This window comes from Antechinus flavipes, chromosome 6 (assembly GCF_016432865.1).
Source record: "Antechinus flavipes isolate AdamAnt ecotype Samford, QLD, Australia chromosome 6, AdamAnt_v2, whole genome shotgun sequence".
In the NCBI taxonomy this organism is placed as follows: domain Eukaryota; kingdom Metazoa; phylum Chordata; class Mammalia; order Dasyuromorphia; family Dasyuridae; genus Antechinus; species Antechinus flavipes.
Genome location: NC_067403.1, coordinates 209,844,031 through 209,870,723, shown reverse-complemented (window position 1 = coordinate 209,870,723; position 26,693 = coordinate 209,844,031). Strand labels below are relative to the sequence as shown.

The window sequence follows — 26,693 nt, the reverse complement described above, 5'->3', positions numbered from 1 at the left end:
GCGCCCATTTTGTTAGCTTCTTTGCTTTTCAGTAATATCTGGAGTTGTCAATAATCCCACAGTCTTAGGGGGACTTCTAAGCTGACCCTCTCTAATACAAAAACATCCTAGTTGATAGGATCATATTTTAGAGGCAAAATGGGTGGATCCTGTCCTTCATTTTTATGACTGGGGATACTGAAGTCCGAAATGACCAACCACGGCTGCCCAGCAAGTTGGCGTCAGCTTTGGGAACATCCCTGGGTTTTAGTCCTCAGCTCCCCCTCCCCTGTTCTTGTGAGCATTTTCTGATGGTGGGAAAGAGGAATTGGGCTGGGAGTATGGGGGGCCTGGATTCCGGCCCTGGGGCCCTCACTTTTATTCCATGGAATGTGGCCTGAAGGATCCCTTTTCATCCTGGCACTTGCCCTCCTCCTCTCTAGGGTCAAGCCAGAGAAAGCGTGTGAAAACTTTGCATGACTATAAAGTGCTACGGAAACCAGAATGTTGCTCTTACTTCAAGTCTTCCTTTTCTAAAAATGAGATTTAATTTTGTTGTCATCCTTTGTTTTTAGATTGAGTTAGTTTCTGAATATATTTATTTCCCTTTCTCTCCCCACCGAACCATTCCCTTGTGATAAAAAATGAAGAGAAGAAAAAGAAAAGCAGGTCAGCCAAACTAAGCAGCCTGTCAGTCAATCCGGGAAGCATTTAGTAAGCGCCTACTTGTGTGTCAGGCACTGTGCTAAGTGCTGGGGCGGTGGTAAACTTCTGCCTTGAGGAGCTCTAACAGAGAGAGTGCTCCCAGGGGAGGAGGGCCCCGTGGGGCCGGAGAGTGCCGGATGGCCGTCTGTTCTTTGCGCTGGGACCCGCTCCCGTGTATCACTGATGGTCCACGCTGCGGATCCCTCACGTTTGCAGTGCGGGGGAGGCTGCGCTTTCACTTTCATTAGGGGGACCGTTCTCCCCACTGACACACAGTGCAGGCAGCGGGGGCCCGCAGACAGCTTTCCCCAGCTGCTGTGGTGATGAGCCGCCTGAGCCCTCGTCTGTGCCCTCGGGGAGCCTGTCTGAACCTGACCCAGGCCGGTCTTCATGGGACAGACAGGGCATGTCGTCACCGAGGTCTTTTCAGCTTGGGTGTGAGCGGCAGAGCCTCGTCTCTGTCTGACAGGGAGGCCGGCGGGCCGACTGCTAGCCTTACTCCTGTTCTTCTGCTTGTCCTGTAGCCCCATGCCTAACCCTAAGAGGAAGGGGGCTGTTGTAAAGTCAGGGCTCAGAGTGCTTTGTACCCATGTCTGATGGTGTCTGACTGTTTTATAGTTCAGCAGAATCTGGTCTCAGTCATTACACCTAAATGAGTCTAAGTTACTGGGGTTCCATTGGGTCAGATTCTTTGTGACCCATGCATCATACTGTCCATGGGGTTTTCTTGGCAAAGAGAATGGTGTGGGTTTGGATTTCCACTCTCTTCTCCAGTAGTTCAAGGCTAATAGGTCAAGTGACTTGCCCAAGATCATACAGCTAGTATGTGTCTGAGGCCAGGTTTGAACTCGGGTCTCCTCGACTCCTTCTCTATCCACTGAGCCACCTCACACTTAGTGTTCCTCAGTCGTCTGTTGTTGGGAGGAAAAGTTTTCTTGCATGGATGGCAGGTGTCTGGAAACACCTGCTGGTGAGGTGATCTACTGCTTTGATAGAGTCTCCATGTTTAACCTGATGTTAATCAACCAACTTTATTATTATTTATTTATTATTAGGAATCATACCTGCTGCCTACCAGGCACTAACCTGGGTGTGGAGGATAATAGAAAAAGAATGAAACTACTCATACTTTTAAAAGCTCTAATGGATATTTGTAAATCTTTATTCTTTTTTTTTTTTAAACCATTTGCTTAGTTTCCTTAGCCTGTTCCACATTTGTTTTGTCTTCTATTTATTTTTGTCACATGTTTCCTGAAAGTCATCAATAAATTTCACTGTTCTGCCTGTGAGCAGATTTAAGAATGGTTGAGCTTTATGCCAAGAGGTTACTGGCCCTGTAACAACTTAAAACACAGACAAGCCTTCCTAGATTGCCCGGTGTGAGAAGGACCTTAGAGATGCTCCAGAAGGGGAAATGGAGAGGACCAGAGATAAATTAATCTTGGCATTTTGGAAGGGATCTTAGAGATCAAGTAACCCAATCCTTAATTGCAGTTTCCTTGAGAAGTCATCTATCTTTCACTTGAAGACCTCTGCTGATAGGGAGCTCACTACATCCCAAAGGAGTCCATTTTATTGTTAGGTAACTCTGATTTTTAGGAATCAGTCATTCTGCAAGCATTTTTGAAACCCTTATTATATGACAAGTTCTATATTGGGTTCTGGGCATGAAAAGATAAAGAAGCTTAAATTTCCACATCAGCTTCCATTCTGACATTCTAGTCAATTCTTTGTTATATAAAAATCTGCCTCGTAATTGCCACTAGTCAGTGCTGGGTCTTTCTTTTGTATCTGTCCTAGTGCCTGCCATGTAGTAGGCCTTCATAAATAACCTGTTGATGGTTGGGAACCAAGAAGAACATGTGTGACCCCTCTTATATGGGGTGTTTCTTCAGGAATTTTAGTTGTAAATAATGCTGCCGAGCATGTGTACGTTGGTACCGAAGCCTATTTTTGAGCTTTCCTTATGCGGATGAATCGATCACTGCCCATCCATACTTCCTTCTCCTTCCAGCTCCTATGTTGTGTTGGGATTTAGAATGTAGGTTTCTGGAAGCCAGGGACTCTATGATTTACTTGTATTTGTACATAAAGCATTTATTCATTTCTACCTATTTATTTACCTACTCTCTGCATCTAGAAAATGTGGGAATCATGGGAATTCTCAGCTGCATTACACCTCTACAGGTGGAACTTCGAGAGCCAAGGGTAGCAAAGGCCATAGAAGATTTACTTCAGCCTCTCCTGAAACGGTGTGAAGCTTAGATGCTTACTGTAAGCATATGCTACATATCCACGAATTATTTCCCTAATTAATGAGTGCCACAAGCACTTACAGTCAGAGAAGGTTTCCTTAGCTGTAGAGAAGACGTAGTTTGCCTGAGGTGCCATGGCTGGAAGTCGTTTTGGATCCCAGGTCTAAAGTCCTTATCTCGAGATCACTGACTGTGCTTTGCCCCCTCTGACAGTCTTCAGAGCTTCTTAGTACCAGGCCTGGAGGGGCGACCTCAGCTAGCCACGTGAGAGTGGCCGAGCTCCTGTTGTGCAGTAGCTGAGACCTCTCTGTGAGTGGACGTCTCTATGGATAGCCGAGGGGACGGCATTCCCACGCAGGCTCCTGTTTTTGTAGTTCCCTGGGACTGGGTTCTGTGTGTGGAGGCCGGAGCCCCTTCTCTCTCTGCTTTTAACTGCCCTCTGACTTCACTGCCCTGGCACATTTACCTGAACCTTCCCCATGCTGCCTTTCTCACCTGCTGTGTCCATGGCCTGCTGGATGATGGAAAAGCACTGCGTTTGAGGCTTGGAGTACATGACATAGTGTGAAGAGAAGGGGATTTGGAATCGGGAAACCTGGGTTCAAATTTGTGCTCTTATACAAATCTCGTCCCTTCTCTGAGTCTGTTTCATCATCTGTAAAATGGGAGTGATGATAGTTATACATTTTCCCCTTATGCCCTCACAGAAACATGAGAAGCTGGCTTGTTGTGTGGGCCTGGTGTCTTGCGTTATTTAGGAGAAGGGAATTCAGCTTTACATTCATTCAGTAAACTTCTGTCAAGCCCGTTAGGTGCCGGGCACTGTGCTGAAATACTTTGCAAACTACGTTTTATTGGTCCTCAGAACAATCGCGTGCTGTAATCATGGTCGTCTTGAAAGAAGAAGAAACGGAGACAACAGGTTAGGTGGCTTGCTCAGGGACCCTAGTAAGTGTGTGAGGCTGGCGTGGAGGACACGGAAGTAAAATGGGCTCCTCCGGGTCTGCAGGATCTTTTGGAAGATGGAAGGTGGAGTCCTTATGGTACAAGGTTCACTTTGTGACTTTAGAACAATTGAAGTGGGCGCCATAAACTGATAGGATGCCTCTGTCCATTAGACTTCCTTGCCAGTGAAGTAGTCTTTTTTTTTTTTTTTTTTTTTTTTTTTGGTTATTTTCCTTTTCTGTAACTTCTCCAAACCCTGCCTTTGGGTCGACAAGTTGGGGAAGGAATATGATATTCGGGAGCTACTGATCCCAAACCCCGGAGCAGAATTGGTGTTCTTGGAGGGTTTAATGTTCTCTGATCATGGCTTCCCAGTCAGCCTCGGGCCTTGATGTCTGTGTGAGCAGAGCCCAAACTCGGTGCTCACTGGGACTGAGCTGGAAAGGTTCTGAGCAGGGCCCCAGTGACAGTGTCGGAGAACCAGTCTGAGACGGGGGAGGCCGGTCACAAAAGGCCCCACAGTGCCCTTGAACAGTCTCCTGAACTGGGGAGAAAGGGGGATTTTTCTAAAGTTTTGAAATGAGAGGGTTTGGACTGGGAGTGTTTGGGACATCTGGCCCCTTGGACACTCCGTGCCCTTTCACACTCCCAGAGGCTGTGGGTCGATGGCCCTCCTGCCCTGGCTGCTTGGGAAGCCGCCTTTGTCCAGGACGGGGGACGCCGGTCTGACCGAGTGGGTGGGTGAGCCGAGCTCCCCGAGGGCAGGGGCCTTGCTCACTTTTAACGTCCCTCCGTGTTTGGAAAAAATGAGGTTTCTGCAGATGGCAGGCGAGGCCTGTGGTGGAAACGGGATCCCGACTCGTTTGGGGAGGGGGGAGAAATAGGCGCTGTCACAGTCGTGGTTTGGTTAGTGAGGGGGTTTCTGTGAACACTAAGTCCGGCAGGTGTGTGGGGCCTGTGTCCCGCCCTTCGAACTCGGTTCTGAAACAGAAGGAGCCCCGGACTCGGAGGCCTCGGTCCGAGCTGGGCCGGAGTCTCTGTGGCCGGAGGCCGCTCTGCCCCTCTTGGCACCTTGCTCTTCTCAATAAAAGGCAGCGCTTGGTGAGATGGTCCTGGAAGGCTTGTTTCAGCTCTCAGTCCTCGGGCCTGGGACGTGGCCCTTTAGTAAAACACTGTGAGTGAGCACTCGGGTCCTTGGCAGCCTGTGGGGGAGTGTGTGTGTGTGTGTGTGTGTGTGTGTGTGTGTGTGTGTGTCTGTGTATGTCTCTGTGTGTGTCTGTGTGTGCACATGCTCACACGCACACATCTGTACAGACTGTCCCCGTTAGCGCTGTGGATTCTGCCCTACAACCTCTGGCCCGTTGGGTTCCTTCCTGGGTCGGTGCTCCCTCCTTGTTCAGCTGGTCCCTTGCCCTGCCTCCGAGTGGGTCTCCCCACTTTTGCGACCCCTTCCCCCCCTCTCCCCCTCTGTCCCTCGCCCATCTCTCACTCAGCGAGTAGCAGATCACGGGGTCCCTTGTTCCAGCAGCTTCCTGGTTCCCTTTTGCCTCTGAGATGAAGTGCAAACTCCGCTTGGGACAGCGTTTGTAGCCTCTCACGCAAGCATTCTCCATTCCAGCCCGGCCGGCCTGTTGGGCCTCTGCTTGGACGGCGCCCCCGCCTGGGACCCCTCCCCTTCATGGCCGTGCTTGGGATGCCCCAGCCCCCGTAGTGCAGGGCCCCCTCCCCAGGCCTTGCTGGCCTGCCCCTCCCCCAGCATCACACAGAGTTGGGAACGGGATTTTCCCTCCGTAGAACGAACGCTCCTTGTCTTTGTGTCCCCGGAGCCGGCGCAGTGCCCGGCCCGTAGTGGGGACTTGCTAAGTGCTAATTACATAGAATTTAGTTCATCCTGCTTTGTAAGCGTTGCTGCTGTGGTGAGAAAAATTCTTATGATGAATAATATCTCTGCTTTGTCAAAGGTGCGAGAGATGGTTTTTTCCTGTTTTTCCTAAGGAATTTTAAAACGCAGTAGAAAGAATGCTGGATTCAGAGCCCTCGGAATCAGCCGCCCTGGCCCTGCTGTCCATTATGTGGGTGACCTCTGGCCGCAGCTGTCTTTGCCTCTGTTTACCCCTTTGTAAAAGAGATGGTTGGCCCAGACAATCTCGGAGCTTCTTTCTCGCTATGAATCTGATCTTGTGGAACCACTTTCCTATATTAAGTTTCCTCAGGAAGTGATTTGCCCTGGTTAACTGCCATGTCTTAAAAAAAGAAGACTCCCAGCTGACACTGGGGCTTTAAGAAGGAGCTGGGAGGTCCATCCCCGGCTTTTAGGCAGGCCACACGGAGCTCAGCCAAGTATAGAAATAGAAAGCTGCTAGAAAGCAGTCCTTAAAAGCCTGCCGAGGTGGGATTCCACTTTCCAGCTGCTTTAGACTCTCGGCACTGGGCACCTGAGGGAAGTTTTTCTTTACATTCAACCCAATGAAAATGGGATTGGACGTTGTAGAATGGCCGTCCATCCAGCCTGAGGCTCTCCCCCTTCAGCATAGAGCTCGGCTCTTTGTGCTCCAGGGGTGGCTGGTTGGGGCGGTGGGAAAACCAGAGCGATAGAGGCCCAACGTGGTGAGGGTGGGGAAAGGGGCTAAAGAGCATTTAAATGCAGACCCTTTATTTTAAAAGTGGAGCCAACTGAAGCCCAGAAAGCACTTACTTGTGGCAGAGCCAGTTTCCCTCTAAACTCATTGCTCTTTTTACTATAATATCTGTCTCTAGACCAAATCCAGATTATAAAAGCTTAAATTACTGTCAATCTTTTATAGATTTCAGACTATAATTTAAAAAAGTAATCTATAATGAATCTAAAACTTTAAGCAAAAAACTCAAAAACCCAACCTATTAAAAAATTTTTTAAAGAGACACTTCTAACATATAGAAACTTTACCCTTTATAATGGCCATAGAGACTTTACTCTTTTGTGTCCCAAAGAGTGTCTTAGACAGCTGGACACTCTTAGGCCACCTTATACCTGATCAAGAAGCTGCTAATCCTAGAGCATCCCCACCCAGTGGCCATCCAGCCTTCACTTACAGACCTCCAAGCAGCAAAGGACCCTAACCACTTCCAAGGAAGCCCATGATATCATGCCAGAATTTGCCTCTCTGTAACTTCCACTGTTGGAGACCCTTCAAATACCCAAAGACATTAGTTGTTTTTAGGATTATTTTTATTTTGAAATGAACACCAAATAAAATGAGCATTTCTAAATACCTAGTAGGACAGAGAAAAAGAGATTTGTATGAGGAACTGAATGCCGTATAGTTAGTTTTTCTTTTTAAATATCAGTTCAACATGTCACTTTCTAAGTTGTTCTGCTTGCCCAAGATCCTTGTTGGTCTGCCTTCGGTCGCTTGAAGACATTTATCATAGTCCTCTGGTGCTTCTCCAGGCTGCACATCCTCAGTACCTTGTATGGCATAGCTTTGAGACCTTTTCCTGTTCTTTTTGGGATCTTCTTAAGGGATCCTCTCCTATTGATAGTTTGGCTGAGTGAGAAGCATTCCCCATAGCTTTCCTTGTGTTAATTTTGGCTCCTGGAAGTGTGTATGGAGGATGATACATAAAGGAGAGGAAAAGGGATTTGGGACGAAAGTGGAGAGCCTTGAGATTGAAGGGTTATAATAGCTAGCATTTATATAGTGTATAATTGAGGTCGCTGTTTTTGATCTTCACAGGAACCCATTGAGATAGGGGTTATTATCTCTCATTTTACCTAGGAGTCTGAGGGAGGTCAAGGAGCTTTTTCAAGGTTACATAAACAATAAGGATCTGAGGCAGGATTTGAACTCAGACCTTCCGGATTCTCTGTTCACTAAGTCACAGTGTATAGTGGTGTGCCTCTTTGCTTCAGCTTGCCTGTTGTTAAGTGAAAGGTAGTGACTGCTCAGGAGCTAGAGCTACATCCCAAGTAGACTGGGACGGCTCCTTCATAGACTAGAGTGGATTCTTTCAGGGCTATGGAATATTTGAGACACGAGGGCCATAAAATACCAGAGCTGGCAGAGACAGAGAAAGCATCTACCCATTTCACAGATGGGCAAACAGAGTACCAGAGGGGAGAAATGGCCTCCTGAAGCCATTCTGAAATGAATTCTGAAGCTGGTTTACTTCTTTTTTCCCTGGAGGCCTTCTCTTTCCTCATAGCAAGCTGACCTTTCTTTCTTAACTGTGGTTGATAAATAAAGGATGAGCTGGTCTGACTTGTGGCCAGTTTGCCCCAAAGAATGCTGCTGGTTTTCCAAGACTCTTGGGACTGACGCACGGGTCACCTGCCAACAGATTACATATGGCGGTAGAATGAGGGCACCCGGGAAGGAAGAGGCCCCCTCCTGGGCCCTAGCAAGTTGCTTCCTGTCAGTTAATTTTCCCACTCCCTTTGTGAGTATTTTGTGGTGGTTATTGATAGAAAGGATGGGTTTTTAAAGGCATCAGACTGGGGCCAGGAGTTTTTGTGGTTGGTTGTCTAGGCCCCCCGGTCCCCTGAAGAAAGCCTGGTTCAGGCTTCCACTTGCCTCTCCCTACTGACCTCCCCTCCTGGGCCCAGGCCCTTCTTATTCTCTCTCCTGAGCCAGGCTGCTCAGCTCTGGCCCTCCTCGGGCTCCTGCCTCAGACCCTGGACCCTGCCGGGTGGCTTTTACCACAGGGTGCAGGGTGCCCCAGGGTCTCCCCCTCCCCCGCCAGCTTCCATATAATACACCTGTTGTGGCTGGCTCTGCCCCGAAGCCTTGAGTGGCTCCCGTCCCTGGGCGTGCTGGTGGCCAGTGCCCCTTCTGCCTTCCTCCTACTCTCTCGTGTTCCTTCCTCTGACTGCTCCGGCTGAACTAGACAACCCCTGTCTCTGGGACACGCTTGGGATTGCTGTCCCCCCACTTTCCTCCCACTGCCTTCTCTTCCTGAAATACCCTCTCTCCTGCTTTCCCCCATCATATCTGTCCCCATTCTTTCAAGTCCAGCTGCATTCCCGCCTCCTACAGGAAGCCTTCCTGGATGCCTCTGTCCTTACCACTACTGACCTTTCCCTCCTTTTGCCCTTAGCTCTGGGCCTCCCCAAGGGGCTGCTGTAAACTAGCCTGCGCTGTTACCCGCAGGGGGCTGCAAGTTCTGTGGAATCTCCTGCACGCTGCCCTCCTGGAAGGCCCAGCACAATGCTTTGGACCCTGTGGGGCAGAACTCCAGCCCGAGGCGGGGGGAGAGGAGGGGCTCTTTCTCCTGTGTCCCTGAGCAAGACAAGGGGCCTAGGAAGGACTGGGCCAGTTCCTTCTTCAGGGGCAGCTGGGCAGTTCAGCGGGCAGCTCTGGGTCAAGCGTCATGGCCTCAGACCCTTACTGGCTGTGTCGTCCTGGGCAACGTCACTCTGTCGGAGCTTCCTCTTCTACAAGGGGGGCCCCGCTAGGAGCCCCTACCTCCCGGGTGGTTGTGAGGCCGAATGAGCGAGACAGTGTGTGTGAATGTTAGCGAGGGCTCCCCAGGACACGAGGGTGTCCCCTGCCCAGTCTATCCCGCCACTGGCTTGGGTCATCTCCTGTGATTTCCCCTAAAGCCGTATAAAGAACGGAGGCACCTGTGGGGCTCATGCCTTAGAGGAAGGGGGGCCCAACTTTCCTTCCGCCCTGCCCCGATCCCCAGGGCTCCAGAGCGCGGAGAAGGTAGGGAAAGAGGGGGCTGCACTTGTCCCGTTGGCTCACGGCCACTGTGGCCGCAGCTGCTCCAGCCCTTACAGCAACTTGTCTGGGACGAAAAAAGCCATGTCCGTGGGCCCCTAGTTTTGAGAGCCTGATGTTGACCTGACACCGGGGGCGCGCTCATCGAGACAGATGGAGCCCCTGGCTGCGCTCACCGACTGCCCCGACCTGAGGCCTCCGAATTCACTTGTGCTTTGTTAAGTGGAGTCCCGAGTCCCTCTGAAGCATGAGGTGTGAGGCCCTCTTTGGACAGGTGGGGCTATGGGGAGGGTGGAGGCTGGTTAAGTCTTAGTGTGGGGGGCTCTGGGGAAGACAATGAGCCCTGGGGCCGGAGGCCAGAGGAGGGCTCTGGAAGCCAGGTGTCTTTTCAGGGCTGCTCTTGTTATCTGAGGGGGCCCTTTGTGGCCAGAGGCCTGGAAGCTTCTGTCTGGGGCTCATGCTCTGGACCAGCTGTGGCTGCTGCTGCTGTGTGTCCGTTCTTTCCCACAGGCGTTTATTTAGTGCTGGTTGAACGTGCTGGAGATGTAGTGAGGGAAAGCAGCCAGCCCTGCTCTCAGGGAGCTTCCAGGATGTTACCATTTCCAGTGCAGTTTCAGAGGTGCTGATTTGGGCCTCATCCTGCATGAGGGCCGAGCGGGGTGAAACAAGCAGCTGTGTGGCCTGTGCGAGCCTTCTCCTGTCACCCTGGGTCTGCTTCCCTCTCTGCAAGTGTTTGGGGGAGCCTCAGGAGACGCCCCTTCTCAGAATCCTGGCTTTAAATAAAACCCATAGGATGACAGTTGAAATACATGTATTGAAAGATGACAAAATCAAGTTCATAGACTGCAGGTAAAGAATCTAAATTGAGGAGAGATCCCAGAGAGATTCAGCAATCACTAACTTGACAATCTTATTATCCTTGACCAGGTTCCTTCTCTTCTCTGAAACTCAGTTTCTTGATCTGTGAAATGGGGATAATGCAGATCTCAGTTTGAGTCACAGGGTGTTTCTGAGGAAACCCTGAAATCCAGAAACTTGAGCTGCTAACATCAGAACAGATAATAGGTATAAAAATGTTTGGTTAAAAACAAAGCACTGTACAAATTGTAGTGAGAACTTTATTTCAAGTAGATGGAGTTTCAGATGTTGCCCTCACGATAGCTCTATAAGGGATGTAGGCCAGTTGTCATTTGCTTCATCTTATAGATGAGGACAGTTAAGATCACAGAGGCTGTCTTAGGACTTGAACCCCAATCTTTGGAATTCAAATGCAGCCCTTTTCCTGTTAGTACCATGATATTCTTCATGAGCAGCAGCAGCAGCACCTCTTCACAATGTGTAGTGTTTTAAGTGTTTCCACAAAATAGGAAATTATTATTCCTGTTTTTAATGTTTTTAAACTATGACACCATTTCTATAGCATTCTAAATAATGCTCAAGAAATAGAGAACAGTGTGAAGAGGCTTGTAAATTATTTAAAGGAATTCCAGAGATTTCCCAACCTTTTGAGGAGGAGAATTCATTTCAGTTCAGTGGGTATTTGTTGAGTGTTGGCTATTGAGCACTGTGCTAACCACTGGGGTTACAAAGATGAAAATAAAGGAGTTTCTTTCCTCATAGAACTTAGACTGTGGAGGAAAACTGACTTGTCATTTCTACAAAGCCTTGACAGATGCTCTTTCACCCCAACCAGAGAGATGGGGGAGCAGCAATGACCTGAGTCAATGGCAAAACCAGGGGGAACAGGGACCACTGCTTGTGTCTATGCTGCTGTCTTTGAAGCCTATTTATGGACACCTACAGATAAATCTTCACCATCTGCTGGGGTGGTCCCTTACTCCGCTCAGTCGGTGTGACTTTGGTTTTGTAGGGCATGGTGTGACAGACTTGACTTGTTATCAGGCTGTCTTGGACTGAAGGTGGTTAGCTATGAATGCCCTTCAATCGGTCCAAGGCCGAAGGTGATTAGTTATGAATGCCCTTTCCACCCCTCTCTCCTCCTTGGATTTCCTCCTGAGAGGGATTCCAGTGGCAGAAGTAGAGCGTGATTCCCATGAAGAAAACACAATTATGTAAATCCCACTGTAGGAGATGAGTCAGGACACCCCCACAGTTATTCTGTCCTTGAGTTGAATTTAGAGTAAGGATCTGTGGGTTTGAGGAGAGAACTTTCAGTTAAGTCTAGAAATCCCAGGGATTCCCAGAGAGGGGTCTGTTGGGGCCACAAACTGGTTAACCTTCTAAATGAGGAACAGAGATAAAGAAATTGCTTTTACTGTTTGCAGTTCCATTTACTTTAATGTCCTGAGTTATGGCGGCCTGAGAGTTAGGTACAGGAACATTTATTTCCATCCCAGAATGTTAGAGCTAAATGACATGCAATCCACTATTTACTGGACAGGCTGTCCTTCTATGCTATGACGAGAAGATCCATTCACCTTCCACGTGGAAGATCTTTAGTGATGGGGAATTCATGGAGTTGTAACGAGAGCAGGGCCATCGGACCTTTTCCTCAGGTTTACTGATAATTGTGACAGACCTTTCTCAGGGCAGAAGCAGAGCTTCATGTCAGTTTCACAAAACTGGTGAGTCCCAGGAGGAAGCTCTCAGGTACTGGACCTCCTTCCTCGCTGCCCTTCTTCCTGAGCCCGCCCCCAAGGGCTTTGTCCCGGCTTCTCGGACTCTTTGTCCTTGTGTCGCTTCGCCCAGGTGATAACAAGACGCCTAGTAACCCACTGGCTCTTGAAACCGCCCGTTCCATTTTTGGGCAGCTCTCATTGTTATGAACTTTTCCCCATTAATTGAGTTGAAATCTGCTGACCCTCCAGAACAGAGCAGGACCGGAAGAGTTTCTCTTCAGCCTGATAGGCCTTCATAAAAAAAAGACTTAGCCAGGGGTCATGTTACTTCTAAGTCTTTTCTTCTCCAGGATAGACACGTGCCCTTTGTCTCAGGGATCCTTGTTTGGCCTGCTCTCCACCGTCCTGGTCATTTTCCTCTGGACACACTCCAGTTTGCCAATTAGGATAAAACTCCTCTGTTCTGTGTCAGCTACAAGACGCACCCGGCTCCTAAGCGAAGGAGATCAGGTTTCTTCTTGTTGACTCTGACAGTTTATAAGAAATTTCTGCACGTTCTGAGGGTGTTTTCGCCTCCCTCCCTGAGCGCTGGTGGAGGTGTGTGTGATGCATCAGGTATCATGGCATCTCAGCAGGCATCTCTGGGCCCTCCCGAGTCTGGCTGGTTCAGAGGTCCTTCCCTCTGCTCCTTTCCGTTTCCAGGTGGCAGCTGGGTAGTAGATTGGCTGTGTCTCAGCCTGCCTGGATGAGGGGAGACCCTCCTAAGAGAGTCTGCTTCTCCCCAACCCGAGGCTCACCCAGGAATAGCTTGTTAGCTGGGAGGGGCCTTGGGACACCTGGAGCTGGCAGGGCCTGGCCCACAGACGGCATGTGTCGAAGCCGGGAGGGGCCTTGGGGATGAGATGTTAGAACTGGAGAAACCTCAAGAACACGGGGCAAAGCTCGCCAGAGCCACAAGAGATCTTGGCGTTCAGGAGGGACAGACCATGTTCCTCATAGGGGAGAAATGGAGGACAAGAGAAGGCAGCTGCTTTGCCCAAGGCCATAGTGAGCTGGTGGCACACAGGGTACTAGAAGTTGGGGGGGGCAGGGCCAGGAGGCCCAGGCATGGGGTCCGGAGAGGAGCGCAGACTCGGGGTTGTTCCACTTACTGGCTGCTCGATCTTGGCCAGATCGCTTCCCTCCTCTGCACCTCGGTTTCCTCCTCTGTGAGATGGGGGGTGATGGTGACATGGTCTCTGAGCGAGAGTGCTCTTTCTTCGGTGACAGGCTGCGTCCTATCAGTGGAGAGCTAGGCCAGCTGGGATGACTTTACACCCGCGGGAGCACGTGGCACAGCCTCCATGGGCACAAAGGGAGGGGCTGGCACCTCCTTCTCCAGAGGAGGTATCTGTACAATGTGGTCTTGGACAAGGAGCCCCCACACTACTGACATAATCATTATTATTAACAATTATTAACATGTTTTTGTACATATAACTTGCTAAGGTTCTACCTGTGTTATTTCATTTGACTCTCACAGCAGCTCTGTGAAATGGATGCTATTTATGTCCTTTTTCAAATGAGGAAACTGAGGCAGATAGTGTGAAGTGACTTGCCCAGGGTCACGCAGTTAGTAAGTATCTAAGGCTAGATTTGAACTCAGGTCTTTGACTCTAGACCCGATTCTGTCCCATTGTACTCCTTGGCTGTCTCTTAGCATCATGGGTAACTAGGTGAGCCCAGGTATGCCGACTCAGCTTTAGGTCCAAGTTCCTTCTTGCAGTTCCTGGAACCAGTTCAGTTGGTGTTCCTCAACTTGGCCTTGGAAACACCCAGCTTAACCCCCCTCCTATTTCTGGTATTGTTCTGATTCTTCGTCTGCTCCCTTGATTCATATACTCTGGGTTTCCCCCACTTTCCACATGCTTTTTCCCCTGTTCCTGCCTTTAATATTTCTCTAGTGGGCTGTTGACCTCAGGCCTTCCATTCTGGGTCAAGTGGAGAAACCCATTCGTCTCCCTCTCTCAGCTCTCCCTTGACTCATGGGGAAGAAGAGGCAGGGGCAGTGAGAGGAGAGAAGGGGGGACTGGGCCCCTCCTCCGTCCCTCCACATGGCCTTTGGACAGTGATGTTGGGGAGGAAGGAAACTGGGGTCGCCTCTTTGGGGGCATCAGGATGGATGCCTGTGTCGTTTTGAAACAAAACTTTGTTCTGCTCTCACTATGCCCAGAGCTCCTGGGACCGTGCACAGGAGGATGCAGCATTTGCATTTGGGGGGGGGGGGGACTGTGATTTCAGTGGTTAGGAAACTTCCTCCTATCCGTGCAGATCAGGACCTGCTCAGCAGCTCACTGACTTAGAGAACTGCATTTCTTATTGTCTTTAAAAAAAATTGAGCTAGGTTCTGGAAAAAAGAGTGAAATTATGAGAAAGCTTTCCCCCTCCTCCCAACCTGTAATGTGTTTGGGGATGCAGAGGGATGTGCGCGTCCTTAATCTCTCTCCTCAGTCTCGCTCTCCTTCTCTCTGTCTCTGTCTCTCCACACACAGATGCCTATATTTGCCTGTGTGCACCCGAGCACATAACACACTCTTTCAGAACCGAAGCCATTTAAAATGCGTGTTCTGAGAAGGAGCCTGTGCTGCTGCCCGGGACTCTCCCAAATGCCCCAGACCCCCCCAAGGCCAAGCACACGGGGCTCCCAGGGCGGCTGCTGCAGGGGTTCCTGAAAGCCCCGGGCCGAGCTCTCGGGCCACGTGACCCGGCTGATTCCGCTCTGGGCTTGCCGTAATTTGGCACCATTGTTGCCCCAGCTGTCTGCAGCTGTGTGCTCATTCTGCCTGTCCTCTGCAGTGAAGATTACCAAGTTTATTTTGAGGCATGAAATTTCCTGAAATGGGAGATTGCAGAAGAACTCAAGCAGAAGGGGAAGAATAGAAAAGCAGTTGGAGCTCTGGAAGTTGGTCCGTGACAGAGGTCTGGGCGTCACAGGGAGCGATGGAGCCCTTCGCTTCTGTCCTGTCAGAGGTCTCGGGAGGGAGAAAGGAAAGCAGGGCAAGTGTTGGGTTCAGGGAAAGCAAGCTCTTCCCCTCCTCAGCATCCCTCCAGGGGTCTATGGCGGCTCCGGCCCATAGAATTCTCGCCCTCCCAGGTCAGGCCGGCGGGCAGCTCGTGAAGGGCTGTCCCCGACTCCGCTCTGAGGCCGGGCCTCTTCCTTAGGCCAGTCCTGGCTTCCTGCCTGTCGGCTCCTGCTCCTGGCTCATGGGTCCTCTCCTTGCTGGGGCATCTGCGGGTTTCCCTGGGCTCTTGGGATCCCCCCACCCGCCGAGTCCTCCCCCGTGGATGGCGCGTGTGAGAGCGGGATGGGGCGTCCGTCCTGTGGGTTCAGGATGGGGAGGGAGAGCTGGGTCCTTCCCAGAGAGGTGAGAGGCCTAGGAACCACGTGGCTGGCCCGGAGTTGGACGGCGGTCTGGCTGTGTTTGGCTGTCACCCCTCGTCCCTCTATTCTCTTGTAACGTTCTGTTGTTTCATTTGTCGCCTAGCTTTATGCCAGTACATACGGGCTTCTAAAGCCAGGGATGGCAGCAGCCCTTTCATTGCCAGTACAGCAGAAGGTAAACACCAGCTCGGCCCAGAATGACCAGAGCTTTCTGGTGGTTCTTGTAGGGGGCTCTCTGTGATGTCTTGTGCCCTTTGACCTTCTAACTTTCCAGCTCCTCTGGGAACTGTTAGTCTGCCTCTCTCTAGGTGGCGGGTGCTCTAATGCTCTTCCTTCTGTTTCTGTATTTACTTAATAATGTTTAAGTTTCAAAAGCCTCTAACCCAAGTGGGGAGGGGAGACAAGAGAGGAATTCATGGGATTTCATGTTTCTGAACTGATAAGACAGACGCCTCATTTGATTTGCTTATTAAAAAAAAGACAGCACACCAAAAATCTGTTTTTCTGTAACTCTTGTATCCTTTTTGTCTCTTTGTGCTTTTCGGAGCCGTTAGAAATGCAGATTGCATTAGGATGCAAAGCAATTTATGGTTTTGCCCTGTCACCAGCGCAATACCAAACAAACACGAACCAGCTTTGAGGACTTGCCTTCCCTGGGATTGAGTTTCCTTCATTCTCATAACCATCCTCTGTCACCCCTACCCTCTCCACACCAAAAAAAAAGGGAATGAGAACTACTGGGTTTGTATTTCTCTTCCCACTGTAAAGAAAAGCACAGACAGATAGCAGTGTCCTACATAACCGCTGCTAAACCGTTTCCGCTTCCTTCCTGCCCTAATCACCTCGCTGCTCTCCTTGGCTAGATGCTGGCCCACTAACCCTGCTGCCTGCCTTCCTCTGTCTGGCCGGCGGCCCGCCTCGGCCCCTGGCAGCCCCGGAGGAGCTCTTCCAGACTTTTCACCGTCTGTTTTTTCCCCCCAGGAGAAAATTTTGAGCAGACACCCCTGAGACGGACATTCAAATCGAAGGTTCTTGCCCGATACCCTGAGAATGTAGAATGGAATCCTTTTGACCAAGATGCGGTGGGAATGGTGAGTACGAGCCTGGAGAGCTGGGGCCACTGCGAGCCGAGGCTGCGGGCTGGGAACAGCGAAAGCTGAGCTGGTTGTAGTAATCGGAGGAGGAGGAGGAGGGCCTGAGCGGCCAGACGCCCCGCGCCGCTGTGACCACAGACCACATCTGTTGAGGGCTGACACATGCTGACCCAGATACATCCTGCAAACAATTGCAGGTAGCTTGGCCCAGTGGTTCGGGGCCCGGGTTCAGAGCTTACCTCAGTGACATCTCCTGGGCAAGCCCTCCTCCTTCATGACCACAGCCAGCAGAGCCCTGGCTCCTCTGCACCAGTGGTGGGAGTTTTCCACCCTGCTGCGGTCAGAGGTCTGGATCAGAACCAGAGCACAGTAACAAGTGACAGCTTCAAAATGCCCGTGGAGCAAGTGCCTGCTGGGTGCAGGCCCTGGGGGAGATGCGGATTTCAGAGACGATCCCTCTGTGCTCTGCTGTAGCTCACAGACTCGTGGAGGGGGCGGGGCTGGGGGAAACAGAGCAGGACACAAACACTGGAGGATGAAATAATGTCTAGCATGGATTCCCAGGAGTGCAAGGTGAGTTTACAGGCTAGCTAGTGCAAGCCCCTACCCAGTGACAAGTCCATTCTGCAGCATCCCCTTGTACTGCTGGGATGTCACTCCCTTATAACTGGAGCTCCTTCCTCATTCCCTCCTGTAGCACCCTAGTGCCCCCATACGGGGTCTTGTAACTGAATGTGTGGGTCACAGAATTCTATATTTTATCTATGTATTAGGAGCCATGTTTTATTTGTATATACCTATATACTTGAGGTCACATAAAAATTTCTTGGGAGAAAAAGAGTTGTCAGTGGGAAAAGTTTAAGAAGCACTACCATGATGGAGTGGGAAAAGTGCTGGATTTGGGGTCAGACCCCAAGTTAGACTCCTGGATCTGGCCACTTGGCCAGACTCCCTCCCTCTTGTGACTTTGGGGAAGGCATTTCCCCTCTATTGGCCTCAGTTTCCTCATCTGTAAAAGGCAAGGAATTTGGACTGGATGACCTCCCAGCTTTTTCCCAAGTCCATGAGCCTATGAAAATTCCTTCACTTATTGAGCTGAAATCAGCCTTTGTATTTACACCAGGATTTTTCTTTTGCTTTTTGTGTGCTGGATCTGTTGGACAGTCTGGTGAAGCTTATCAACTCTTCTCAGACATGTTTCCAAATGCATAAAACAAAATACTCAGGATTGCAAAAGAAAAAAAGATACTAAAATTCGCTTACTTAAATTTTTTTTTAAAGGTCATAGACCTGAGTTTCAAAACTCTTGCTTCACATCTATTTCTCTTGGCTCAGCGCTGCTCTCTGGGCTAACCAGAAATCACCCAATTCTCTTCCAAATGATGGTTCTTCCAGCCTTTGGAGGTGGGATTGTGATCTTCCTATCTTCTCCAGGATAATGTTTTCTGACTGCGTCATGTGAACGTCAGATCATGTGGAGATTCCCCCCCCTCCCCACCGTGTTTTTGTGTATCACAGAGCAGCTGAAATGGAAATCTTAGCCTTATCAACACTCTGGATGACTTTTCACGGCTGATATATAATACCATCATCACATGTTTGAATAAGCATGAGAGGCAGTGCGGTCTAACGGAGGGAGAGTTGCTCCTAGAATTGGGAGGACCCCTCCCGGTTCTTTGTGGCCGCTCTCTGAGAGTTTAAGTCGCAGACCTCCTTCCTCTGTGTTGTGACTCTGGTTCCTCACATACCCTGAGAGGCAGACCACGCAAGGGACTAGAAGCTCCATTTCGCACAGTGGAGGAGACGCAGCTGCCGGAGTAGGGGTGTCTGCCCCGGGATCTGGCCGGGCAGTCTGGGTCTCCCATCCACCAAGGCTGTGACTGACCAGGACGCACAGTGGCTCCGGATAGCCCAGTTCTTGGCTGTCAAGGACAGAGCCTGACTCCGGGCATTGTGCTTCCAGAACAGCCTGTGCTGGTCCTGAGCAGGCTCATAATTGTGCCCTTGTAGGCCTGAGAAGGGGAGGGGCCGGCCATGGGTCGGGATGCTCCTCATTTCCCGAGGTCCCTCTCCTAGAGAAGAGAGGCACATTTTCCTCCTCCCGAGTCTGTTATCTTTTTGCTTTTACACAATTTAAGACAAAATCAGGGGCTGCCCTCAGGATGGCCCCAGGCCTTTGGCTTTGGCCTGTTCCTTCCTCCGCCTGACTGCTCCCTTCCAAAGGCTGTGTGAGGATGTCATCTCCTCCCCGCATGTGATCTGTTTGCAGCGTTTTGTAGCTCGTGAGGGAAACAGATATTTGCCAGCCTCTGGCGGGGCAAGAGGAGGGGGATGGGGTTTCTGCACTCCCTTCCCTCCCGTCTTCAACAACTGTTGTTCCACTGGAGCCACGGCTGTTTGGGGAGAAGCGTAGGTAGTGAGCTGTGGGTCTCCCCCTTCTCAGGGCCCCCTGCAGAGGAGGGTTTATGGAAGCCTGGGGGGTAAGAGGCAAGTCCCCAGAAGTCGGATTGTTTAATGGAAGGGCTGCGGAGTTAGGGAGGATAATCAGGGTGTGGGGTGACAACCAGCCGTTCCACATGTGTACTGACTGGGCTTTGGCTGCCTACATCCTTGAGCTTTGGGTTTGGGCGGGGAGGCAGGGGCTTCTCAGGTGCATCAGTTCAGTCTGAAAGATGACACAGGGAAAGCTGCTCCAGGCTGTGCTGCCTGAGGCTGGATCTGGGGAGAGGCTCTCTGCTTGTCAGGGACGCCCCGAGGGCCTGTGGCCTCTCTCCCAGTGTCTCTTAGGTGCATGTGGATTCCTGGCAAGTGAGCTCCTAGGAGGGAAGGGGCGAGTGGCCCTCCCGGGGCCCTGGAGCCCAGCACGGGCTCAGACTCTTTGTTTAGCTCACGTGCACAGATCCAAACCCTCCCCCTCCCCCCCACCCCCCATTCCTCCATTGGTATTCCTAGGTGTGTATACACAGACACATGGAGCTTAAACCCCACTACCTCCCTGAAACATTCAGTGGTTCTTTGGGCCAAAAGTCAGCTCTTTTGCTCTTCTCATGTTTCTTTTTTTAAAACTTGATTTTTATTTTTGTTTTAACATCATTTAGATTTATTTCCTTCCCCCTAATCTGTAGTTATCACTTATCAAAGAAAAATTTTTAAAAAGAAATTTGAGGAATAAGAGAAAATCCTTAAAACTTATCAATGTTTTGACAAAAAAAATCTGGTTTTTTATGCCGAGTTCCATATCTGTGGGCCTCCACCTCTGCAAAGGAACCAGGAGAGGAGTCATCTGGTATCCCTTTTTGGGGGTCATTTTGGGGAGCATTTCATTCTTTGCATTTACATCATTGTCACTGTCTTGGCTCTGCTTCCTTCCCTCTGCGGGCGAGTTCTTATAAGTCTTTACAGGCTTCTCTGTTTGTTCTTTCCTCTGGCCCAGTAATAATTCAGTAAAAATCCTCCATCTTCCTTTCTTAGCACACTTTGTTCAGACCTCTTCTTTGCCCTTAATACATTTTTTGTGTTGCTGCTGTTACGTCTCATTCCCCTCTCTTTCGCTCTCCGCTACATCTTTCTTTGTCCTCCAGGGCCCAGCGTAGGATCTTGCACCTAGCTGATGCTTAATAAATGTTTGTTAGTCTAATACACTCATCCCACAAGGCACCCATGCATATAAACCCGTTTTAAATATAGAATACACATGTACTATTCTCATGCAAATTGACTCCAGATCTCTGGGAAACATCTAGAAAAATTCCCTGCTGCTGATGTCAAAAAGGTTCTGGATCATGAGACGTTAAACCCCTGAAGCTTCAGGCCCACCGATAGTTTCTTATTTTCATTTTTGTAGACAGGCTCGCAGATAATTGTCTTGGAACACACTCATTTTGACTTTGGGATTTCCAACCACAGCAATTGTTGTCACGATTCCCACTTCCTTGTGGATGTCCGGCTTACGGAATCTTTTCTTTGCATACCGGGGCTGAGAGATCAAACGATGTGACCGCCTTAGGTAGAAAGGGCGGGAGAAAGCGCAGAAGACCGTGGGGGGGCCGGTGAGAAGCCAGGCACAGGAGCCCGGCCGGCTCTGCTGGGCGGGCTCCCGTTAGCCCCCGGCTCCCTTGGGAGCTGCGTCCTGGGTGGGGCGGAGCCAGCCAGCGAGGGACCCGCGGCCCTCCCCCTCACCCCTGGCTTTCTCTTTTGCAGTTGTGCATGCCCAAAGGGCTGGCGTTCAAGACGCAGGCTGACCCCAGGAGCCCCCAGTTCCACGCTTTCATCATCACGCGGGAGGACGGCTCCCGGACATTCGGGTTCGCCCTCACCTTTTACGAGGAGGTGACCAGCAAGCAGATCTGCAGCGCGATGCAGACGCTCTACCACATGCACAACGCGGAGTACGACGTGCTGCACGCCCCCTCCGCCAACGGCCGCGAGGGGGGCGGCGGGCCCGAGGACTGCTGCGACGGCGCGCCCGGCTCCAAGCTGCAGCGCTTCAACTCGTACGACATCAGCCGGGACACGCTCTACGTCTCCAAGTGCATCTGCCTCATCGCGCCCATGTCCTTCATGAAGGCGTGCCGGCGGGCCCTGGAGCAGCTGCACCAGGCGGTCACCTCCCCCCAGCCCCCGCCGCTGCCCCTCGAGAGCTACATCTACAACATCCTCTACGAGGTGCCCCTCCCCCCGCCGGGCAGGTCCCTGAAGTTCTCCGGCGTCTACGGGCCCATCATCTGCCAGAGGCCCAGCACCAGCGAGCTGCCGCTGTTCGACTTCCCTGTGCGCGAGGTCTTCGAGCTGCTCGGGGTGGAGAACGTGCTCCAGCTGTTCACCTGCGCCCTGCTGGAGTTTCAGATCCTGCTCTACTCCCAGCGTAAGTCCGCGCGCGCCTCCCCGCGCTCCTTCCCCACCCGGGGGTGGCAGACCGTGGGGGGGGCGGACGTCACCGACGGGGGAGGGGCGGGGGGGGTTCTGCCGATGGGAGGGGCTCCGGACCGCTCCCTGGGTGGGGGGAGGGGCCGCCGTCCCCAGGATGTGGGCCCTGCGTGGCTGTGCCCCGGGGCTAGAGAAGAGCCTCGGGCGGCCTTTGCCCTTCGCTGTCTCCGGAAAGATGGGTTGCAGTTGGCAGAGGGCGCGAGGTGTCGGCTTAGGCTTCCATCCCGTCCTGGGTGAAAATAGGCTGAAAGGGACAGACGTGGCTGCCAGGCTCGTGTGTGACCTTTCATAGGCTGTGGAGGGAGGTGCAGGGGACCGGTTTATCTGTTGGCTAAAGTGAAGAGAAAAGAAAGCGCCGGGCTAACCAGCAGCCGAGCCCCTGAGAGCCCAGCAGAAGGCCGGCGGGAGGGTGAGAAGTATTCTAGACCTCGGGGCCAAAGGTCTGCCTTCGGCTCCTGGTTCAGCACTTTGGACTCGGTGCTTCCCTTCTCTGGCCTTCAGTTTCTCCATGTTATAAAGAGGGAATTAGACTAGATGGACTCTGAGGTCTTTCCCAGTCAGCAAATGTCTGTGGTCCTAAATTTGATCTCCAGGAGGACCAAGAGGACCAGTGGCATCGGAAAGGGGATGTGGCGGCATGAGGGTGAAGCGGAGCTGAGTGAGGTAGAGCTGTGCCTGAGGCCTTTCCACTAAGACTTTCTGAAACGAAGTCAGCATGAGACAGCACCCATGGGGATGAAGGCCCGAGAGCAGTGCTCCCGGGCCCCAGGCCCCTGCTCCAGCCTCACCTCATCATTGCTTGGGTTCTGATGGCCCAGAATGAAGGCAAATAGCAATCCTGAAGGTGTTCCCTTCCCGGATTGATTTTTTTTTTTGGACTACTCCATCCTGTGCCTCATTTTTTAACGACCTGAGGTAGCTTAAAAAGGCAAAGGTCTCCTACTGCACTCAGGGCCGTCTCCAGTGGTCCTGATTCTATATCTTATCACTGGGCCCAGATGGCTCCACAGGAGAAACTGAGGCAGATGACTTTGCACAGTTTTGCTTCACTAAAACCTAATCACTCACAAGTCAAGACATCACCCTCCTGCTGTCCATGGTCCTTTTCAAGAATTAAAGAATTAATTAATTTAATTAATGGCAACAATCAGACTGGCAAAAACACATATTTGGTTTTGGTTTTGGTTTTTTAATTATTTTTTTTAAAGTAATAGCTTTTTATTTTCAAAATAGATGCAAAAAAAGTTTTCTACATTCACCCATACAGAACCTTGTGTTTCACATTTTTCTCCCTCCCTTTCTCCTTTCTCCTCCTCTAGATAGCAAGTAATTCAATACATATTAAACATGTGCCCTTCTTCTATACATATCTCCGCATTTATCATGCTGCACAAGAAAAATCAGATCAAAAAGAAAAAAATGAGAAAGAAAATAAAATGCAAGCAAACAACAAAAAAATGAAAATCCTATGTTGTGGTCCACATTCAGTCTGGGTGCAGATGGCTCTCTCCATCACAAATCTACTGGAATTGACCTCAGTCACCTCATTGTTGAAGAGACATAGACAAAAGTACTGAAGGAAATTTTAAGAAGAAATCACTTTTAGCAAGGGAGGCAGGGGCAGAGATTGGAAAGGGCTTCTTGGAGAAGGTAGCAGCACATGAGCAGGTGGTCTGCTGGTTATAATGCTGGACCTGGAGTCAGCAAATCCTCAATTCAGAGTCTATCCTACATACGGCCTTGTAGTGTGAGCCTGGGCAAGCCACAGCCTCCCCCAGACCTCGGTGTCCTCATCTGTAAAATGGTGATAATAATACTTTAGAGGGCTGTCATGAGAATCAAATGAGACTATAAATAAAAAGCACTTTGGCAACTTTGACACATACTGTAAATGTTAGGCTTTATCATTGGGCTTTGAAGGAAAAGGATTATTTCCACAGGCAGAGAGGAGGGAGCATATTCTAGGCATAGAGCTGCTTTTGTAAGTGTGGATAGGGGGAGGTGGGGCAGGATACCCTGGGGAGGGGCCTGTCTCTCTTCAGTATCCTGTTTAATTAAGTGGATTGTCCAAGGTTGAGCAGAGGAATCGGAGATCAGGGTGCTTCTTGTCCCAGCGGTCTCCCCATGGGAGTCCTGGGGTTCCTTTCCACAAGATGTGATTGGCATTTTTAACTCTCCCAGGGGAAAGGAGGAGGGAGTAAGAGTGGGACTAGATGGATTTGAGTTCATCTGAGCTGGCAAAATTTTTTTCCTCTGCACGAAGTTGGCAGTGAGAAGTCCCCTTGCTGAGGACACAGTGGAGAACGTGTATGCTCAGAACCATGAATTCTGGGCCTGACTTCCAGTTCATTGTGAGTGAGGGAGAGTGTAATATTCTCTCTAACATGTAATGTTCTCTGCTTGGTTTACTCGGGGTCTCAGCCTTTGTCTCAGTTCAGTAATCACCATAAGTGCAGCCAGGGGTTAAAGTCCAAATCCTTTATTGTCTCTTTCAAAGTCTTATCTCCTTCACTTGGGGCTCGGCTAGCTTTCTTCAAGGCCTCCCGGAGTTGGTTTCAGTGGAGAAGTGAAGCGGGAGAGCCTGCCACTGAGGTGGTGTGAGATGGGATGAATGAATCTAAGTCCAGGGGCTGCAGCCTGCAGCCACCACAGAGATGGACCATGGAAGGAATCTCAGCCTCCGAGAGCTTCTAGTGCGCTTGTCCTGTCTGGCCCTGAGACTTCTAGCTTATGTGCCCCACACTGAGTACGAACCAATCATTACATCACTAGGAAACCAGTATTTGTTGTAGGATTAAATCGATGCTAAACTAGATTTAACCAGTGTCTCCTCAATTCCACTTAGAACCTTGTTTCAAGTTCTGGCCCATAACATCTCCTTGTTGGGATTAAATCAATCATACTGAACCATGCTAAATTAGATAATAAATTAGATAACTATTGTCTCTATCAATTCCACCGACTTAGTACCTTGTAAGAATCCTTTTTTCAAGTTCAGAGTTCTGGCCCATAACAGGAGAGTGTTTCCCAAGGTCTCTCTGTTGCCAAAGGGATTCAGCTTCTTATGCTGACCAGAACAGTGACCAAGAGTACATGCCCTTCCCAAGTGGGAGCACATTTCCCCTGGTGTAGTGGAATCGAATGAATTCTGCTAAGACAGTCAGAAGACTTGGAGGTCTTAAGTGATCTGGCACAAGCCACTTTTCTCTCTGAACCTCATTTTCTCCATCTAGGAAATGGGGGTAGTACTTTCACTCCTTATCCTACAGGGGGATGGTTGTGAAAAAATGTGCTTTGTAATTCCAAATGCATAATAATTTGCTTGAATGATTCAAGCACATTTCCTCACAAAATTTAGGAAGACTTGCATGGACTGATGAAGGGGGAAGTGAGCAGAACAGAGCAGTCTGTACATTTTTTAGGATACCTTTCTTAAGAGTTTCCAGGATTCAAAGGAGCTCACCTCTTCAGCAGAACAGAAGCAACTCCTCTGCTGTGTATTGTTCATGGCACACAAGGGGTGAAGTCAGGAAGGACCTTTGGAGATGGCCTGCTTTTGCTCCTTTATTACACAACATGTGAAAGTGGAAGGCTGACAGTCCTATAGAAATTTAGGTGCAGAGTCAAGAGTAATGACCAGGCCGCTTGAGCTCCCATTGATCTTTCTATTCTACCATGTTGATTTAGAAGATCAAAGCTGGTACAGAAACATCGAATCCTTTAGCACAAGGCTTCTTAAACTTTTTCCACTCGTGACCCCTTTCTGCCTAAGAAATTTTTCTTTGACCCCTGTATGTACAGGCATATAAAATAGGTAAACAAATCAAACATTTACTGTTAATAAATCATTATTTCATGACACTCACATTCCAATTATGAGACCCTATATGGGTTGTGACCCACAGTTTAAGAAGCTGGACTTTGAAAGGTAAGATTGGCTGTGATAGGAAATTGGTGTTATCTTTGTTTACATTGGGATGGAGCCTAGAGCTGAGATTTCATTCTTTTTTTTTTTTAATATATTTTATTTTATTTTATTTAATAATAACTTTATATTGACAGAATCCATGTCAGGGTAATTTCTTTACAGCATTATCCCTTGCACTCACTTCTGTTCTGATTTTTCCCCTCCCTTCCTCCACCCCCTCCCCAGATGGCAAGCAGTCCTATACATGTTAGATATGTTGCAGTATATCCTAGATACAATATATGTTTGCAGAACTGAACAGTTTTCTTGTTGCACAGGGAGAATTGGATTCAGAAGGTATAAATAACCCGGGAAGAAAAACAAAAATGCAAATAGTTCACATTCGTTTCCCAGTGTTCTTTCTTTAAGTGTAGCTGCTTCTGTCTATCATTTATTAATTGAAACTCAGTTAGATCTTCTCTTTGTCAAAGAAATCTACGTCCATCAGAATACATCCTCATACAATATTGTTGTTGAAGTGTATAATGATCTCCTGGTTCTGCTCATTTCACTTAGCATCAGTCCATGTAGGTCTCTCCAAGCCTCTCTGTATTCATCCTGCTGATCATTTCTTACAGAACAATAATATTCCATAACATTCATATACCACAATTTATCCAGCCATTCTCCAATTGATGGGCATCCACTCAGTTTCCAGTTTCTAGCCACTACAAACAGGGCTGCTACAAACATTTTGGCACATACAGGTCCCTTTCCCTTCTTTAGTATCTCTTTGGGGTATAAGCCCAATAGAAACACTGCTGGATCAAAGGGTATGCACAGTTTGATAATTTTTTGGGCATAATTCCAGATTGCTCTCCCGAATGGTTGGGTTCGTTCACAACTCCACCAACAATGCATCAGTGTCCCAGGTTTCCCGCATCCCCTCCAACATTCATCATTATTTTTTCCTGTCATCTTAGCCAATCTGACAGGTGTGTAGTGGTATCTCAGAGTTGTCTTAATTTGCATTTCTCTGATCAATAATGATTTGGAACACTCTTTCATATGAGTGGAAATAGTTTCAATTTCATCCTCTGAAAATTGTCTGTTCATATCCTTTGACCATTTATCAATTGGAGAATGGCTTGATTTCTTATAAATTTGAGTCAGTCTGAGA

The 26,693-nt window shown here is 49.7% G+C and overlaps 1 protein-coding gene across 2 annotated transcripts in view; it reads left to right on the top strand.

Moving 5' to 3' along the window:
• Positions 1-26,693, top strand: part of DENND5A (DENN domain containing 5A) — an 89,688-nt gene that overhangs the window by 19,101 nt on the left and 43,894 nt on the right. Inside the window, exons 2-4 of one of the 2 annotated variants that reach the window (XM_051966544.1) lie at positions 15,690-15,761; positions 16,568-16,677; positions 20,881-21,544. In XM_051966544.1, the coding sequence (XP_051822504.1) occupies positions 15,690-15,761; positions 16,568-16,677; positions 20,881-21,544 (846 nt within the window). The remainder of the gene's footprint in view (positions 1-15,689; positions 15,762-16,567; positions 16,678-20,880; positions 21,545-26,693) is intronic. The other variant, XM_051966545.1, reaches the window with a different exon arrangement.